The following is an 18589-nucleotide window of genomic DNA, read 5'->3' on the forward strand; positions in this document are numbered from 1 at the left end:
TTGACATCCGGTTCAGTCTGGAGAAATTTTCGATCATGTTACCGGCCAAGAGCGAAGAGGATGAAAATGCCCCCGTGTTTGGTCCAGTTTCATTGATTTCAAAGCCTCTTCTTGGGTTACGGGGTGGGAGTGGGGGAAGCTACACCCTTATTTGATCTCAAGGCTGCCCAAGACACTTCCACAAGGCGCTTGAGATGCCAGACATATCCACACAACCACTCAGTGCCTTTCTAGTCACTATTTTGTTTTCCCAGCCGAAAGATGCTGGACACACAGCAGACGTCGGTGTCGTTTGCCGTGAGCCACACGCCACAATTTTGCACATCACCACAAACCTGTCTAAAGCGACTGAACAACGTGTCCTTGCAATGCACAGTTCCAATTGCGAATGCCCTCCATTCCAAAGCGCCTCTGTGGCCCTAACTCACCCTGCAGTCCAATGTTTTTCACCTGAGGTGGCCAGAAACAGTGTCTGAAAGTCAGGATTGCACCTGAACCCAAATCTCATGGCTAAAGGGTTGGGGCTCAGCCGGGGATTCGAACCCCTGTCTCCAGCTGCAGCCGCTGCCTTTGCTGCCGAGGTGGTTCAGGAGGTTGTCGGGAAGGCCAAGTACGATCTGGGCTGGGAAGCATTTCGTTCTGGGCTGGGACCCGCCAGATAACCCTCCCTGGGCCACTCTGGAAGGCGTGGGAAGCCGCCCCACCGCGCAGCTCTCCGTTTGTTCCAGCAAGACTTACTCAGGACCACCTCCAGATGGATCGTGCCCTTTTTGTCCCGGAAAGGAGGACGCTATCCAGACCTACTCTACCCAGATCTCTCCTGTCTCTGGTCTGATGGACGAGTCTCCAAAATCTCCGGTGGAGGAAGGAATGGGCAGAGCCCATCCATCCACGTTCAACTGGAAAGGACAGAGGCTGAATTCTGCCTGCTGGTACGGAAGTGCCATTAAAGGCACCACCAACTTACGGCCACTCCAACAAGGGGGAAGCCACTACCTTCCTTGGTGGTCCCAGTACTGACCCTGTGCGTTCTGATGAGCTGGGGCGAAACAGTGCCCCCTTCTCTCCCAATTCAGACTGTGCTACGTAACATTTGCTTCCAGGGCTCGCTAGAAGCTGTCTGGATCCCAAGTGATCCAGAACTGGGGAGAGGGCAGAACAACGTCCAAAGGCCGCGGTGCGGTTTGCAAGGAGCACCAAAGAGCCTATGTCACCAAAGAGACAAGAGCACCATTCCCTCATCAGTCAAAGGTTTGGGGTCAGCTCTGTTTAGCCCTATGGTAGACCAGGATAGGCTGGGGGTTGTGGCTCTCAGGTGCGCAAAGATGCTGGGGGGCGGGCAGCCCCCCCCCACGACCCACATCTCCTGCCTGAACCTACCTCTCTCGCTTTGCCCGCTTAATTCTGATTTCCTTTGTTTAACCAACCTCAAAAGAAATGTCAAGCGAGATCGGATGTCAGAGGTCAAGGAACATTTGAGATCGATAGGAAATCAATTTAAATCCAAAAGAGACCGGCTTCCCCCCCCCTCCCTCTCCGCTGTCAGCCCTTGAGAGAAATGATTCATATATGCCAGTTTATCGACCGGCAGAAATAATTGTAAGAGACAGATAGAGAAGAAAGAGAGAGCAATGAGTTTGGGATGCTAGGAAGGGGAGCCAGGCAGCCACACAAAAGGGGGGGGGGGGATGAAGGCTGCTTTAGGAAGTAAGACCTGCTTTTAAAACAACAACAAAACAAGTCACGTTAGTAAGGACTTTTGCCAGCAGATCCTGGAAGTTGTAAAAGTGCCAGAGGGGGGTGTTAAAAAAGAAGGGGGAGACCTTGCCCCCTCCCTCCCCAGCCTTCTTTCCCCGCAAAGCCATTTCCCTGTTGCAGCCAGAAAGTGTGAATTTCAAAAGCACTTTCCAACAGCTGGGGAACCAGAAATTTAACACCGGCTCCAGGATTTTTCTACTCGCATCTGTATCCGGGCACACACCGGTGGCCCTGCGCACATGCAAGACTCCTGCCTACTCCCAGCCCGACCTCCTGTTCCTATTTCGCTCTGCCGCAAAGACGCAACCCGAAAGCCAATTTTAAAACAAACAAACAAACAAACCCGCCCAAGTTCTAAAGGCAACTTTGTCCCTCGGAGCGCAGCAGGGGGGCAGCGGGCTCTTCTTCCCCCTTCCACGGGCTCCCAGTTCGAATCCAGGCGGAGGGGGTCGAAAGCCGGACGGGCTCCTTCCCAACCCAGTGGGCAGAAAAAGGAGAGGCCCTTTCCCTCTCCCAAAATTAAAAGCAACAACAACAACAGCAAAAAGCCCCGGCCAACACTGCAAGGGGGAAACAGCCAAGCGGTCCGACAGCCTACCTCTGCGCCGCGGTGTTGGCATCCAAGATCCCGGTGTTCTGCATCCACGACCGGACGGCCGACAGACCGCCGCCGCTGAGGGGCTCTTCCTTCATGGTCAGCCCTCCTCTGGGGAGACCCTCCTGGATGGAGAACATCAAAAAAGCCGTTGGAAGGAGCGAGGAGGAGGAGAAGGAGGAGGAGGAGGAAGAGGAGAGGGTGGGGGGGGGGTCCTTCTCCCAAGGCAAAGCCAACCCCCAAGTGGGGTCTTTGGAAAGAAACTTTTTTTGGGGGGGGGACAGGCGTGCGTGCGTGTGTGTAGGGGGGTCCTTTGCTTTCCGGAAAGGGGGAGCGGTTCCCCTGCTTTCGGCGGGCGAGCACCAGTCTTGCGGGCAGCTCCGGCTCGCCACCCGCGGCTGCTGGCGGCCACCTGCCCCTGAGCTGCAGCCGGGAGGAGGAGGAAGGGGAGGAGGAGGGAGGGGAGGGGAGGAGGTGTCGGGGGTGACAAGCAGGGAGGAGGCGGCGTCTCCGGGGCGGGGAGGGGCGGGGAGGAGCGGCGGCGGCGGCGGCGAGCGGGGCTGGCGAGGTCGGGGCCGGGCGCGGCGAGGCCAGCTGGGGCGCACGGAGCAGGGCGCACGGCGCAGAGCGCACGGTGCCCGCCGGAGGGCGCGCGGCTTGGCGAGGCCTGGGCAGGGCCGGGGCGGGGGGGCAGAGCTCACCGGGGGGCGCAGGGCTCCGGGGGCCCCGGCGGGCAGCAGCAGGAGCAGCAGGCGGCGGCGGGGGTCTGCGGGCGGCGGCGGGGAGGCCCCTTCCCCTTCCCCCGCTCCTCCTCCTCCGGCGCCGCGCTGCCTCTGCCGCCTCCTCCGCCGCTGCCTGTGCCGCCGGCCGGGCCGCTGGGGGCCGCCGGGCTCGTCGGCGTCCGGGCCGGGGCTGCGGGGGGCGTCGGGCAGCAGCACCATCAGGACGGCCAGCCACTGCGGGGCGGGCCCGGCGGCAGCCCCCAGGCCCGGGGGGAGAGGGCCGAGCCGGGCCATGCCGCCCTCCGCCGCCTCCCCAGGGAGCGAGGAGGAGGAGGAGGAGGAGGCTGGAGCCACCGGGCCGGGCAGGCTGACATCATCCGGGGAGGAGCGGACTCCGGGGGACGGACGGCGCGGGAGGGGGAGGAGGCGGGCGGGGGGGGGTCGCCCAGGACGGAGGCCGGCGGCCAGGACGCACGCGCCCCCCCGCCTCCCCCCCGCCCCTCTCCCGAAAGGGGCATCCTCCTGCGCCCCCCCCCCGCCCCCCATACAGCATCCAGTCCGCGCAGGCCCCGCGAGAGCCCCCCCCCGCAAGCCGCCCCCCCCCCCCCAGTCTCCACCAGACTCCCCCGTTCCGGACCTCAGGAGCAGGATCCAGCCCCGCGTTGCAAGCTAGCCAAGCCGGGGACGCATCCTGCTGCCTTGGGGGCGACTTAGGCCTGACTGCAGCCAAGATGCTATTAGCCACAGGAGGCCCTCTAAGCCCCTGGGTGTTAGCCACAGGATATATATGTGTGTGTGTGTGTATACACACACGCAAACACATATATTGGCCACTGTGTGACACAGAGTGCTGGACTGGAGGGGCCACTGGTCTGATCCAACAGGGCTTCTCTTCTGTTCTTATGTGACACAGAGTGTTGGACTGGATGGGCCATTGGCCTGATCCAACAGGGCTTCTCTTATGTTCTTATGTGACACAGAGTGTTGGATTGGATGGGCCAATGCCCTGATCCAACAGGGCTTCTCTTACGTGAAGCAGAGTGTTGCACTGGATGGGCCATTGGCCTGATCCAACAGGGCTACTCTTATGTTCTTATGTGACACAGAATGTTGGACAGGATGGGCCATTGGCCTGATCCAACAGGACTTCTCTTATGTTCTTATGTGACACAGAATGTTGGACAGGATGGGCCATTGGCCTGATCCAACAGGACTTCTCTTATGTTCTTATGTGACACAGAGTGTTGGACTGGAAGGGCCACTGGCCTGATCCAACAGGGCTTCTCTTATGTGACACAGAGTGTTGGACTGGATGGGCCATTGGCCTGATCCAACAGGGCTTCTCTTATGTTCTTATGTGGCACAGAGTGTTGGACTGGATGGGCCATTGGCCTGATCCAACAGGGCTTCTCTTATGTGACACAGAGTGTTGGACTGGATGGGCCATTGGCCTGATCCAACAGGGCTTCTCTTATGTTCTTATGTGACACAGAGTGTTGGACTGGATGGGCCATTGGCCTGATCCAACAGGGCTTCTCTTATGTTCTTATGAGACACAGAGTGTTGGACTGGATGGCCCATTGGCCTGATCCAGCAGGGCTTTTCTGAAATCTTGGTGCTTGGGGGGGGCACAGTGGGAGGGCTTCTAGTGTCCTGGCCCCACTGGTGGACCTCCTGATGGCGCCTGGGTTTTTGGCCACAGTGTTGGACTGGATGGACCATTGGCCTGATCCAGCAGGGCTTTTCTGAATTCTTGGTGCTTGTGTGTGGGGGGGGGGGGGACAGTGGGAGGGCTTCTGGTGTCCTGGCCCCACTGATGGATCTCCTGATGGAGCCTGGGTTTTTGGCCACCGTGTGACACAGAGTGTTGAACTGGGTGGGCCATTGGCCTGATCCAGCAGGGCTTCTATTTCTTATGTCTTGGACAGTAATGCTCTGTCTTCTTGGTGCTTGGGGGGCACCAGTGAGAGGGCTTCTGGAGTTTTGGCCCCACTGGTGGACCTCCTGATGGTACTTGGGTTTTTTGGCCACCGTGTGACACAGAGTGTTGGACTGGATGGGCTGTTGGCCTGATCCAACATGGCTTCTCTTGTGTTCTTATGGCCCTGCAGTCTCAGTGAGTGAGATCTTGTGGCTGGGGGTGGGGCACAACCCACAGGGCACTTCTCTTGCACATACTCCTAGCCATACTCCGGTCGTCAGCATCTTTCTAGGCCATTCTAGGAGGAGTTTTTGGAGTTGTCCAAGGCAATGTTCCCTGTAAGCTGCAGAGTCTTGTGAGCAAAAAAATCTACTTTCTGAACTACTGGCATTAAAGTTGTGAGCTGCTGCATCGACTCGTGTGCTCTGGGGTCGTCCTTCCTGAGCGAAGACAAAAATGCGTGAGCTGGAGGCTGAAAATCTGTGAGCTAGCTCACACTAGCTCAGCTTAGAGGGAACACTGGTGCAAGGGTACCTGATTCCAATCTGCACATTGAATCTGTGCTCTTGCTGCACGCTTGTGTATCATCTCGGTCAGCAAAAAAACATGCTGCGTCGCTTGGAGTCACAGACGCCAACAGAGTGGCATTAGACCGCACAGGTCGAGTCCAATTTTCCCTCTAAGCTGCAAAGTCCTATGGGCAAATATTCCACCTTGTGAGCTATTGGTATTAAAGTTCTGAGCGAGTCATTTGACTGCTGCAGATCTTAGTGTGCTCTGGGGGTTGTCCTTCCTGAGCTAAGACAAAAATGTGCGAGCCAGAATCTAAAAAACTGTGAGCTAGCTCACGCAAACTCAGCTTAGAGGGAACAAGACTTTGGGGGGGGGGCTTTCACAAATCGGTGCTCCTTTTGTCCTGAGCGATCTCCGTTCCAACTTGTATCCGACAAAGGGAACTCGAGAGCTCACGCCCTGGAATCCTTTTGTCCGGAAGGCACAACTGGATTCGAATCTAGCTCTGACAGCACAAATGACTTGCACCAATGGCCTGTTGGACCTGCACTAATGGCCTGCTGGAATGCCTGTGCATGGAAGAATCCCCAAACTGCATATCCTGTGTCTGGTTGTGCATTTTTCGAAACCTTGGAGTTGCCTGTGTGCAGGGCGTTGACTGGGATGATGTGGGGCAGATCCATAGGGAGGCGGAAACCGAGGTAATGTGAAAAACAGACTCTGAAGGGTGTATCTCCTGTGAGGAGGATTGACAGGTGCGAAAAAATGCCCCTTCTGATCTGACATCACTGACAGAACCACCAGACCTCAAACGCAAAACTTCACATTAATGATACCCAGAAGTCCTGCCCCCACTGATGGAGCTCCTGATGGCACCTGGGTTTTTCGGCCTCTGCCCTGTTGTTGGCCCTCCAGCGGAACGGGCTGGCCCCTGTGTGAGACAGGAGGCTGGACTAGATGGACCCTCACTGGTCTGATCCAGCAGGGCTCTTCTGATGTTCTTCTCAGGGGAAGGCCTCAGCCTCTCTGCTCTGTTGTTGGCCCTCTAGAGGTACTGGCTGGCCACTGTGTGAGACAGGAGGCTGGACTAGATGGACCCTCACTGGTCTGATCCAGCAGGACTCTTCTGATGTTCTTCTCAGGGGAAGGCCTCAGACTCTCTGCCCTGTTGTTGACCCTCCAGAGGAACTGGCTGGCCACTGTGTGAGACGGGATGCTGGACTAGATGGACCCTCACTGGTCTGATCCAGCAGGGCTCTTCTGATGTTCTTTTCAGGGGAAGGCCTCAGCCTCTCTGCCTTGTTGTTGGCCCTCCAGAGGAAATGGTTGGCCACTGTGAGAGACAGGAGGCTGGACTAGATGGACCCTCTCTGGTCTGTTCCAGCAGGGCTCTTCTGATGTTCTTACCAGGGGAAGGCCTCAACCTCTCTGCCCTGTGGTAAGCCCTCCAGAGGAACTGGTTGGCCATTGTGTGAGATGGGAGGCTGGACTTGGTGGACCTGTGGTCTGATCCAGCAGGGCTCTTCTGAAGTTCTTATGAATCTGGGATTTTTCTGCAGACAGAGCACTGAGCCACAGGCCTTCCCCTAGTTTGTGTGTGAGAGAGAGAGAAAGAGAAAGAGGGGGAGTGTTGGAGAGGGTAGCTCCTTTCCTTCCATCCCTGGCACAACAGCTCATGGCAGCTTTCAACTTTCCCCTCCTACAGTAGCATCTCTTTCAAGGTGGAAGCCACCTGCCAAACACAAGCCCTATTGGGTAATAGCCTTGCCCTCTTTCCCAGAGCATGGGGCAGAAGAGCCACAGGTGGTTCTCAAGCCCCCAAGTAACACAACAACCCTGTAAGGTTGGTTGACATATTCCCATTTTGCAGACTTGGAGCTGGAAGTGGCTTTCTTGAGACTGCCCAGTGAGGCGGGACCCGAACTGAGGACTCTGTCTCACAGCCACTGGTAGCCATCAGAACTTGGATGTATTCGCCTCTGAAGGAAATCACAAAATTGGTGAAATTTGGCATCCTAAGAAACTGATCTTTCTTCCCCCCCCCCTAAAAAATGCTGTTATCATTGCAGAGAAAGGATGCAATCATATGCCTTATGATTGAAAAGACTGTGTTTCAAGTGCATGGAAAGCAGGGCTCATTTTGGGCACGAACTCACAGGAGCAGAGCTCCAGAACCTCTACATTTTATTGTACTCTTCCTTTCTCTCTCTCTCCCTCCCTCCTACTTGTTTCTGGGCTCCATTGTTCAAACCCCCTGTGAGAATTTTGCTGAGCTCTTAAGATTTGACAAATTTTCCCCTACCAAAAATGGGAAAAGAACCAAAGCATATAAAGCAGACAGATGGAAATCTTCCTCGTGCCACTGTGGCCACGGAGGAGAAAGTCGTTGGAAAAGCATGATGGGAGTCAGGTGTTATGATGACATTCAAGAAGCATTTCAAGGCAGATGCTGAGTTGATATTATTTAGCACACCTTCCGGGGATGTCAGGGGTGTGGCATATGCAAAGGGGTTGTGCTAATGAGCCTCAGCACCTCTTTATCTATGAAATGATCCCTGGACGGGGCTTTTTTTTTTTTAGCAGGAACACACAGGAATGCAGTTCCAGTTGGCTCGGCATCAGGCTTAATATGCAAATAAGTTCCTGCTGGGCTTTTTCTAAAAAAAAAAAAAAAAGCCCCTGTACATTAAAAACCCCAATACAGTGAGAAGGAGCAAGGCAGAATGATTGCGTGGTATTTCCAACACTCTGTGTCCCACAGTGGCCAAAACCCAGGGGCCTTCTAGAGGTCCACAACAGGGCCAGGACTCCATAAATCCTCCCATTGCTGTCCCCCAAGCACCAAGAATACAGAGCATCCCTGCCCCAGGCATAAAAGCACAAGAGAAGCCATGTTGGATCTGTCAGCGAAGGTTCATTGAAGTTCCCAAATAAGCAGACTTCCCAAATAAGCAGACTCACGCCAGCAGTCCATCCAGCTAACACTTCGTGTCACGCAGTGGCCAAATCCCAGGGGCCATCAGGAGGTCCACCAATGGGACCAGGACACTAGAAGCTCTCCCACTGTTGCCTCCAGAGCACCAAGAAGACAAAGCATCACTGCCTCAGACATAAGAACATGAGAGAAGCCATGCTGGATCAGGTCAATGACCAATCCAGTCCAACACTCTTTGTCCCACAGTACCAAAACCCTGGTGCCATCTGGAAGTCCACCAGCAGGGCCAGAACTCCAAAAGTCCTCCCACTGTGTCCTTCCCCCCAAGCACCAAGAATAAAGAGCATCACTGCCCCAGACATAAGAACATGAGAAGCCATGTTGGACGAGGCCAATGGCCCATCCAGCCAGCACTCTGTGTCCCACAGTGGCCAAAACCCAGGTGCCATCAGGAGGTCCATCAGCAGGGCCAAAACTCCAGAAGCCCTCCTACCGTTTCCCCCCAATCACCAAGAAAAAGATGAAGATGAAGATATCGGATTTATATCCCGCCCTTCACTCCGAAGAGTCTCAGAGCGGCTCACACTCTCCTTTACCTTCCTCCCCCACAACAGTCACCCTGTGAGGTGGGTGGGGCTGGAGAGGGCTCTCACAGCAGCTGCCCTTTCAAGGACAACCTCTGCCAGAGCTATGGCTGACCCAAGGCCATGCTAGCAGGTGCAAGTGGAGGAGTGGGGAATCAAACCTGGTTCTCCCAGATAAGAGTCCGCACACTTAACTACTACACCAAACCGGCTCTCCAGAGCATCACTGCCCCAGACATAAGAACATAAGAGAAGCCATGTTGGATCAGGCCAACGGCCCTTCCAGTCCAACACTCTGTGTCACATAAGAACATAAGAGAAGCCATGTTGGATCAGGCCAATGGCCCATCCAGTCCAACAGTGTCACACAGTGGCCAAACTCCAGGGCTAGGTGATACCAGTTGCATTCCTCAGATTGCCCTCACGTTGAATGCTTTATCTGGCAGGTTGGGTTGCTGGCCTGCTCTTTGCCAGGTTTGTTCCATCAGAGAGAGAACTTGGCATGCAGAAGATGCCAGGTTCAATCCCCGGCATCTCCAGTTATGAGCACCAGGCAGGAAGTTATGTGAAAGGCCTCAGCCCGAGATCCTGGAGAGTGGCTGCCAATCTGAACAGAGAATGCTGACCATGAATGACCAAGGCTTTGATTCAGTAGAAGACAGGTTTATATGGCCGCTGCAGGTATTTTCCCTCGCTGAATTCACGAAGGTATGCTGTTGTTTGGGAGGGCAACTTGTGGAACGCGAACCATCTTTGCCTGTGTATCGGCTTGTAACTATTTTGCGCTAACTCAGAGCGATGTTTCTGGACTGGTTTTTGTGTCCTGTTCGTCTACTCTGTTGCGTACTGGACTCAAGTGAGAACTGACGTAGGTGTTCTTGCCGGGCTCATTGGAGCCGGGAGAGCAGAGCTTGGGGACTCGGGAACAATGGGCAGCAGGATCCAAATCCCTGCTCCCTGTACCAATCAGAGGTCCCCTGCTGGTTTGAATGACCCAATCAAGTGCTTGCGTGGGAAACCAGGGTTGTATATACTTGGCCCCATTGGGTCAGCTCCTCAGCCTTTTAGCGCAGCCCTATACCGCGCCGTGCCTCATAAAGAGCTGATGTATCTCTACCGCCTCGCCTCTTCAATGCATCGATATATATTTGTTTCGCTCCGTCGAGTGCCTTGGTTTTTGAGAAGCGCCTTACTGTTTTGCTCGTCATTGTGACTTGAGGTTGTCAAGTGTAAGTCTGTGAATAAAAACTACATTTGCATACAGCCTTGCTCTGCAGTTGTATCAATAAAACCCACAGGGCTGCTCCGAAACACAGTGCGACCTTCCCAGAGGGTGGGGAAGACGTTTGGCAGGGGGGTGGGGGAGTAGGGTTGCCAATCCCCAGGTGGGGGCAGGGGATCCCCCGGTTTGGAGGCCCTCCCCCCGCTTCAGGGTCATCAGAAAGCGGGGGGAGGGGAGGGAAATGTCTGCCAGGAACTCTACTATTCCCTAGGGAGATTTATTCCCATGGAAAATCATGGAGAATTGATCCGCGGGTATCTGGGGCTCGGGGGGGGGGCTGTTTTTTGGAGTACATGCACCATATTTTCAGTATAGCATCTAGTGCCTCTCCCCAAAATACCCCCCCAGGTTTCAAAAAGATTGGACCGGGGGGTCCAATTCTATGAGCCCCAAAAGAAGGTGCCCCTATCCTTCATTATTTCCTATGGAAGGAAGACATTTTAAAAGGTATGCCGTCCCTTTAAATGTGATGGCCAGAACTCCCTTTGGAGTTCAATGTCACAGCCTTGTTCCTGGCTCCACCCCCAAAGTCTCCAGATATTTCTTGAATTGGACTTGGCAACCCTATGGGGGAGAGACATAAAATGTGATAAAACATTTAGAAGAAAAGTGCAAGGGTCCAGTCACGCTTTAAAGAATAAGAAAATTCCCGGCAGGGTAAGAGCTTCTGTGAGTCGCCGCTCACTCTGTCTGAAGAAGGGAGCAATGGCTCACGAAAACGTCTCCCCTGCCACAAATCTGGTTAGTCTTGAAGGTGCTCCTGGATTTTTGCTATGAAGAAATGAGCAGCGACTCGCAAAAGCTCATTTCCTGCCACAAATCTGGTTAGTCTTTAAAGTGCAGCCGGACTCCTACTCTTTTCTACTGCTGCAGACAAACACAGCCACCCATCTTGAGCTATCAAACATTTAGATTAGGGGTGTCCAACATACAGTCTGGGGGCCGAATCAGGCCCTCAGAGGGCTCCTATCAGGCCCCCAAGCAACTGGCTGTCATCTGCTTCCTTCTCTTTCTCTCTTGCTTCCTTCTGCATCACAGCTTGCTTTGCAAGGCTTGCTCAATAGCACAGCAGAACTACAGAGCAAAGCCTCTATTTTCTCCATTGGCTGAGGGAGGAAGGGGGGGGGGAGACAGCTTGTTTTTCCAGGCTCTCTCAATTGCACAGCAGAGCTACGGAGCCAAGCCTCCCTTCTATTGGCTGAGGCTCCTCCCCCCCAGTCTCCTGGGGAAGGAAGGAAAGAGGCAGAGCTTCCTTTGCCCACGGGAGAAATACAAAGAAAGCACCCTTCAGACCAGCGAGTGCTAATGTTTTAAGGATGTTTTAAGATTTTTTTTAAAAAAAATATGGATTTAATTGTGTTTGTCTGTGACATAAAGTTATAAAGTTTATATCTCTGCCACCTAATCTTAAATAGGTACACATATGGCCTGGCTCAACACGGCCCAGCCCAACAAAATCTCATTTTGGCTCTCTTAACAAATGAGTTTGACAGATAAAACTGTTATCAGAGAAAAGCTCTTTAACTTGATCATTAATGATCTGGAGTTGGGAGTGAGCAGTGAAGTGGCCAAGTTTGCAGATGACACTAAATTGTTCAGGGTGGTGAGAACCAGAGAGGATTGTGAGGCACTCCAAAGGGATCTGTTGAGGCTGGGTGAGTGGGCGTCAACGTGGCAGATGAGGTTCAGTGCGGCCAAGTACAAAGTTATTCACATTGGGGCCAAGAATCCCAGCTACAAATACAAGTTGATGGGGTGTGAACTGGCAGAGACTGACCAAGAGAGAGATCTTGGGGTCGTGGTAGAGAACTCACTGAAAATGTCAAGACAGTGTGCGATTGCAATAAAAAAGGCCAACGCCATGCTGGGAATAATTAGCAAGGGAATTGAAAACAAATCAGCCAATATCATAATACCCCTGTATAAATCAATGGTGCGGTCTCATTTGGAGTACTGTGTGCAATTCTGGTCACCGCACCTCAAAAAGGATATTATAGCATTGGGAAAAGTCCAGAAAAGGGCAACTAGAATGATGAAAGGTTTGGAATACTTTCCCTATGAAGAAAGGTTAAAACGCTTGGGGCTCTTTAGCTTGGAGAAATGTTGACTGCGGGGTGACGATAGAAGTTTACAGATGAAGCATGGGATGGAGAAGGTAGAGAAAGAAGTCCTTTTCTCCCTTTTCTCACAATACAAGAACTCGTGGACATTCAATAAAATTGCTGAGTAGTCAGGTTAAAACGGAAAAAAGGAAGTCCTTCTTTACCCAAAGGGTGATAACATGTGGAATTCACTGCCATAGGAGGTGGTGGCAGCTACAAGCATAGCCAGTTTCAAGAGGGGGTTAGATAAAAATATGGAGCAGAGGTCCATCAGTGGCTATTAGCCACAGTGTGTGTGTGTGTGCATATGTGTGTGTATACACACACACATATTGGCCACTGTGTGACACAGAGTGTTGGACTGGAGGGGCCACTGGCCTGTTCCAACATGACTTCTCTTATGTTCTTATGTGACACAGAGTGCTGGACTGGATGGGCCACTGGCCTGATCCAACAGGGCTTCTCTTATGTTCTTATGTGACACAGAGTGTTGGACTGGATGGGCCTTTGGCCTGATACAACACGGCTTTTGTTCTTATAAGCTTTGGTAGGTTCACACACCCTTGGCCTACCAGTGTCTGACAAAGGAAGCTCTTGAGTCTCAGAAAAATCATCCCGTGAAATTCTTATTGGTCTCTAGGCGCTCTGTTGGACTCAAACCTAACGCTTGGCTGTTGTGGAGCATCTCTTCCAGCTCTGCAAGCATTTTTGTTTGGGGTCGTGTCACCACCTAGAGGGCTGCAACGGAATGGCACGTCTCCTAAATCACTGTTGGGACTCCGGTGGCACCTTGAAGACCAACAACGTTTTATTGAGAATGTACGTTTTCGTGTGCTAGAAAGCACCCTTCAACAGAAAGCTTGCATTCTCAATAAAACTTTGTCGGTCTGAAAGGGGCTACCGGACTCCAATTTTGTTCTATCGCTTCAGACCAACACGGCAGCCCACCTGGATCCATTTCTGGAATTGCGCTAGTTGAGCTCATGTAAAGTGAGGTCAAGCTGCAGCTGACCTGCAGCAACCCTAGAATCATAGAGTGGGAAGGGACCTCTGGGGTCATCTAGTCCAACCTCCAGCAACAATGCAGGAAACTCACAGATACCTCCCCCTAAATTCACAGGATCTTCATTGCTGTCAGATGACCATCTAGCCTCTGCTTAAAAACCTCCAGGGAAGGAGAGCCCACCACCTCCTGAGTTGGAAGGGACATCCAGAGTCATCTAGTCCAACCTCCAGCAACAATGCAGGAAACTCACAGATACCTCCCCCTAAATTCACAGGATCTTCATTGCTGTCAGATGACCATCTAGCCTCTGCTTAAAAACCTCCAGGGAAGGAGAGCCCACCACCTCCTGAGTTGGAAGGGACCTCCAGAGTCATCTAGTCCAACCTCCAGCAACAATGCAGGAAACTCACAGATACCTCCTCCTAAATTCACAGGATCTTCATTGCTGTCAGATGGCCCTCTAGCCTCTGCTTAAAAACCTCCAAGGAAGGAGAGCCCACCACCTCCTGAGTTGGAAGGGACCTCCAGAGTCATCTAGCCTACACAATGCAGGAAACTCACAAACCCCTCCCCCTAAATTCACAGGATCCTCATTGCTGTCAGATGACCATCTAGCCTCTGCTTAAAAACCTCCAGGGAAGGAGAGCCCACCACCTCCCAAGGAGGAAGCCTGTTCCACTGAGGAACTGCTCTGTCAGGAAGTTCTTCCTAATGTTGAGCCGGAAACTCTTCTGATTTAATTTCAACCCACTGGTTCTGGTTCTACCTTCCGGGGCCACAGAAAACAATTCCGCACCATCCTCCATACGACAGCCCTTCAAGTACTTGAAGATGGTGATCGTATCACCTCTCAGCCGCCTCCTCTCCAGGCTAAACATGCCCAGCTCCTTCAAACCTTCCTCACAGGACTTGGTCTCCAGACCCCTCACCATCTTCGTCACCCTCCTCTGGACCTGTTCCAGCTTGTCTAGATCCTTCTTAAAATGTGTTGCCCAAAAGTGAGCACAAGACTCCAGGTGAGGTCTTCCCAGAGCAGAGGAAAGCGATACCATCACCTCACGTCATCTGGACACTAGACTTCTGTTGATATAGTAGGGCTTTCAAAGCAAGAGACAAGCAGAGGTGGCTTTACCATTGCCTGCAGCTGTGTAGCAGCCCTGAACTTCTTTGATGGTGTCCAACCCAAGTACCAACCAGGGATGACCCCACTGAATTTCCAAGATCCGAAGAGCTAGCTTGGGCCATCCAGGTCAGGGAACATGCTGATTGCTTCCCCAAAATGTCTGCCATGCAGAAAGGATTGGGTCTAACACAGGGGTGTCCAAACTGTGGCTCGGGAGCCACACGTGGCTCTTTCACACATATTGTGTTTTGTAAGCTTATATTCTGAATAAAACTTAGTTGATCTTAAAGGTGCCCCTTGTCTACTGCTTTACACATATTGTGTGGCTCATGAAGACCCTACAACCCCGTCAGCTGGCTTGGAGAAAGCTCTTTAAATTAAGAAGAAGATATTGGATTTATCCACTCCGAAGTCTTCACTCCGAAGTCTCAGAGCGGCTCACCATCTCCTTTACCTTCCTCCCCTGTGAGGCGGGTGGGGCTGAGAGGGCTTTCACAGCAGTTGCCCTTTCAAGGACAACCTCTGCCAGAGCTATGTCTGACCCAAGGCCATTCCAGCAGCTGCAAGTGGAGGAGTGGGGAATCAAACTCGGTTCTCCCAGATAAGAGAGCTATGGCTGACCCAAGACCATTCCAGCAGCTGCAGGTGGAGGAGTGGGGAATCAAACTCGGTTCTCCCAGATAAGAGAGCTATGGCTGACCCAAGGCCATTCCAGCAGCTGCAAGTGGAGGAGTGGGAATCAAACTCGGTTCTCCCAGATAAGAGAGCTCTGGCTGACCCAAGGCCATTCCAGCAGGTGCAAGTGGAGGAGTGGGGAATCAAACCCGGTTCTCCCAGAGAAGAGAGCTCTGGCTGACCCAAGGCCATTCCCGCAGGTGCAAGTGGTGGAGAGGGGAATCCAACCCGGTTCTCCCAGATAAGAGAGCTCTGGCTGGCCCAAAGCCATTCCAGCAGCTGCAAGTGGAGGAGTGGGGAATCGAATCTGGTTCTCCCAGAGAAGAGAGCTCTGACTGACCCAAGGCCATTCCAGCAGGTGCAAGTGGAGGAGTGGGGAATCAAACCCGGTTCTCCCAGATAAGAGTCCGTGCACTTAACCACTACACCAAACTAGTTCTCCAAGCCAAGCCAGCCGGCGACTTGGAAAATCCATCTAAAGTTAAAGTTAAATCCATCTAAAGTTAAACTTTCCACTTTCCCCCTCCCCCAGCTATTTCCTTTCTTTCTATCTTTCTTTCACTTTTTCCTTCCTTCCTGCTCTCAGACATCTGACATTCATGCCTTGTGGCTCTCAAACATCTGACATTTATTCTATGTGGCTCGTCTGTTAAGCAACTTTGGCTACTCCTGGTCTAACATGACGGCAAAGGTGGAGTAAACAAACACATTTCCTTCAAATAAAATCTGCAGTAGCACAGAAAAGCATGGCCCTTTTCCACCCTAGTGTTGTGCCTCGGGGTCGTGGCCTGGGTAGCTCAATCCGGTCAGATCCCGGAAGCTCATTTGGGTTGACCCTGGTCAGTACTCGGGTGGGAGACCACCAAGGATGTCCAGGGTCCATTCGCAGTGGCAGGCTGTGGTAAACCACTTACACCATCACTGATGTAAGCTATGGCTTTTCACCACCACCAATTGCCTAGGGATCTCTGTGTGTGTTATGTTCCAGTTAGTTAAAGCATTTGGTCTGGGAAGCACCCAGAAGCTGGGGGCACGAAGACAAGTCTCTTGCTTTGGCTATGGTTAATGGTACAGAGCCGCAGGACACAATCCAAGGGATTGGCTGTCTGAGGCCAGATCATGTTAGAGGGTGAAAGAACTGTTTGCATGGCAGGTAATTGATTCAGAAACCCAGACCTCATTCTTGGCAGGAGAGAACTCCAGAACCTCTAAATGTTATCGTGCTCTTTCTTGCTTACCTCCTTCCCCTAAAAAAATATTTGCTTCTTGGGCTCCATTCTTTAAACCCCCTGCAAGAATTTTGCTGAACTCTTAAGATCTGACAAACTTTCTAACATTTCCCCCCCACCACCACCACAAAAAAATGGGCAAATAACCAAAACACAGAAAGCAGACAGATGGAAATCTTCCTCATGCCACTGTGGCCACAGAGGAGAAATTTTAAAAGTATGACGGGAGTAAGGTTTTATGATCGTTCTAATTCAAGAAGCGTTTTAAGGTAGATGCTGCGCTGATAGAATTTAGTACCCCTTCCGGTGATGTCAGGGGTGGGTGTGACATATGCAAATGAGTTGTGCGAATGAGCTCTGGCACCTCTTTTTTCTCTACAAAATGACCCCTGTAGAACCCCAAAGGTTTTTTCATCGAACCTGCTTTGGTTTTTGTATTTGCACACCGGCAGTGAGATGGGAGCGGAGAAACGCTTTTAAGCGACCCCTGAAAAAAATGCCGTCTCAAATTTCCTATGAAACAATGCAAGCCGTTCCTTCGTAAGCTGTGTGCGCAGGTGGCCAGAGTAGAATACAGAATTTCGCACCAAAGCACAACTCAGCAGAATCTGGCTTTTGGGATTTTAAATTTCCCAAAGCTAATTTCTGAAATTCCATTTTGAAGGATACTTTCGAAAGCCTGAAGCAAACGCCTGAAGTAACTCTTGGTGAGGAATTTCAAGGTACTTTGTTATTTTTAAGGCGATCGTTAATTTCGAGGCAATCTACGTGCAAGTTAGCATTCTCTTTTCTCCTAGAATCTGACTCAATTCTGAATTGAAACAGAGAAGGTAGAGAAAGAAATACTTCTCTCCCTGTCTCACAATACAAGAACTCATGGGTACTCAGTGAAATTAGTGAGATTAGTGAGAAATTAGTCCTGCTTCACCCAAAGAATAATAAGCACATGGAATTCACTGCTGCTACAAGCAAAGACACCTTCAGGAAGGGATTGGATCAACATATGGAGCAGAGGACCATCAGTAGCTATTAGCCACAAGGTATAGATGGAGCTCTCTGTCTGATGCAAGTGATGCTTTATCTTTGCAAGAGTGGGAGGGCTTCTGGTGTCTTGGCCCCACTGGTGGGCCTCCTGATGGCACCTGGGGTTTTTTGGCCACTGTGTGACACAGCATGTTGGAGCGGATGGGCCACTGGCCGGATCCAACATGGCTTCTCTTATGTTCTCAGTAATGCTCTGTCTTCTTGGTGCTTGGGGGGCACCAGTGAGAGGGCTTCTGGAGTTCTGGCCCCACTGGTGGACCTCCTGATGGCTCCTGGGTTTGGGCCACTGTGTGACACAGACTGTTGGATTGAATGGGTCATTGGCCTGATCCAGCATGGCTTCTCTTACATTCTTATAGATCAAAGAGCTTATCCTGCAGCACAAAACTTCCATGCGGCTGACAAAGGCCGGGGGGCTTCAGGACATCACTTTAGGAATTCTCCCCAAAGGGGGAGGGGATTCTTCATCTCAGGGCAGTATGTGGGAGATCACTGCAAATGGGAAGACCAGGCATGCAACTGAGAACCCTCAAAAATCAAGCATGGACTCACATGTGGCCCCCAGCCCCATCCTGAAAGGCCTTCAAGGTCTGTTTCAGGCTACTTTTAGCCTGCTGGTCACTGCTGCAGTGCGATGGCCCAGAGCTCCTATCAAACTTTTAAGTGGTGTGGGGGCGCCTCCCGCTCCCCACAAATCCATCCATTTCTGCTCTAACCTCTCCCGGTGTGGTCCAGTGGACGGAGTGAGGGACTAGGATCCTGGGTGAGCTGGATTTGAATTTCTGCTTCTACCCTGAAAGCTCACTGCTGGGCGACCCTAGACCTGTCACAACCTCACGGCTTGGCCTGCCTCACAGGATTGTTTTTGTCAAAAAAGGGAGAGGAGAATGATGGCCTAAGGAGGGGAGCTTGAGGTTCTCAGCTGGGGTGGAAAAACAGGAGAAAAGTTAACCAATACGTGCTCCTCAAGGCTCACCAACTCAAGTAGAAGATATTGGATTTATATCCCACCCTCCGAATCTCAGAGCGGCCTACAATCTCCTTTCCCTTCCTCCCCCACAACAGACACCCTGTGAGGTGGGTGGGGCTGAGAGAGCTCT

General features: G+C 52.2%; 1 protein-coding gene across 1 annotated transcript in view; it reads right to left on the reverse strand.

Annotated features, from left to right (window-relative positions):
- LOC132577637 (transcription factor COE3-like) overlaps nucleotides 1-2519 on the reverse strand; it is a 134385-nt gene extending 131866 nt beyond the window's left edge. The window contains 1 exon segment of the mRNA XM_060247427.1: nucleotides 2357-2519. Within this exon segment, the coding sequence (XP_060103410.1) occupies nucleotides 2357-2493 (137 nt within the window). The 5' untranslated portion in view covers nucleotides 2494-2519.
- Between the last annotated feature and the right edge of the window lie 16070 nt (nucleotides 2520-18589).

This window comes from Heteronotia binoei, chromosome 9, assembly GCF_032191835.1.
Source record: "Heteronotia binoei isolate CCM8104 ecotype False Entrance Well chromosome 9, APGP_CSIRO_Hbin_v1, whole genome shotgun sequence".
NCBI classification, from domain to species: Eukaryota; Metazoa; Chordata; class Lepidosauria; order Squamata; family Gekkonidae; genus Heteronotia; species Heteronotia binoei.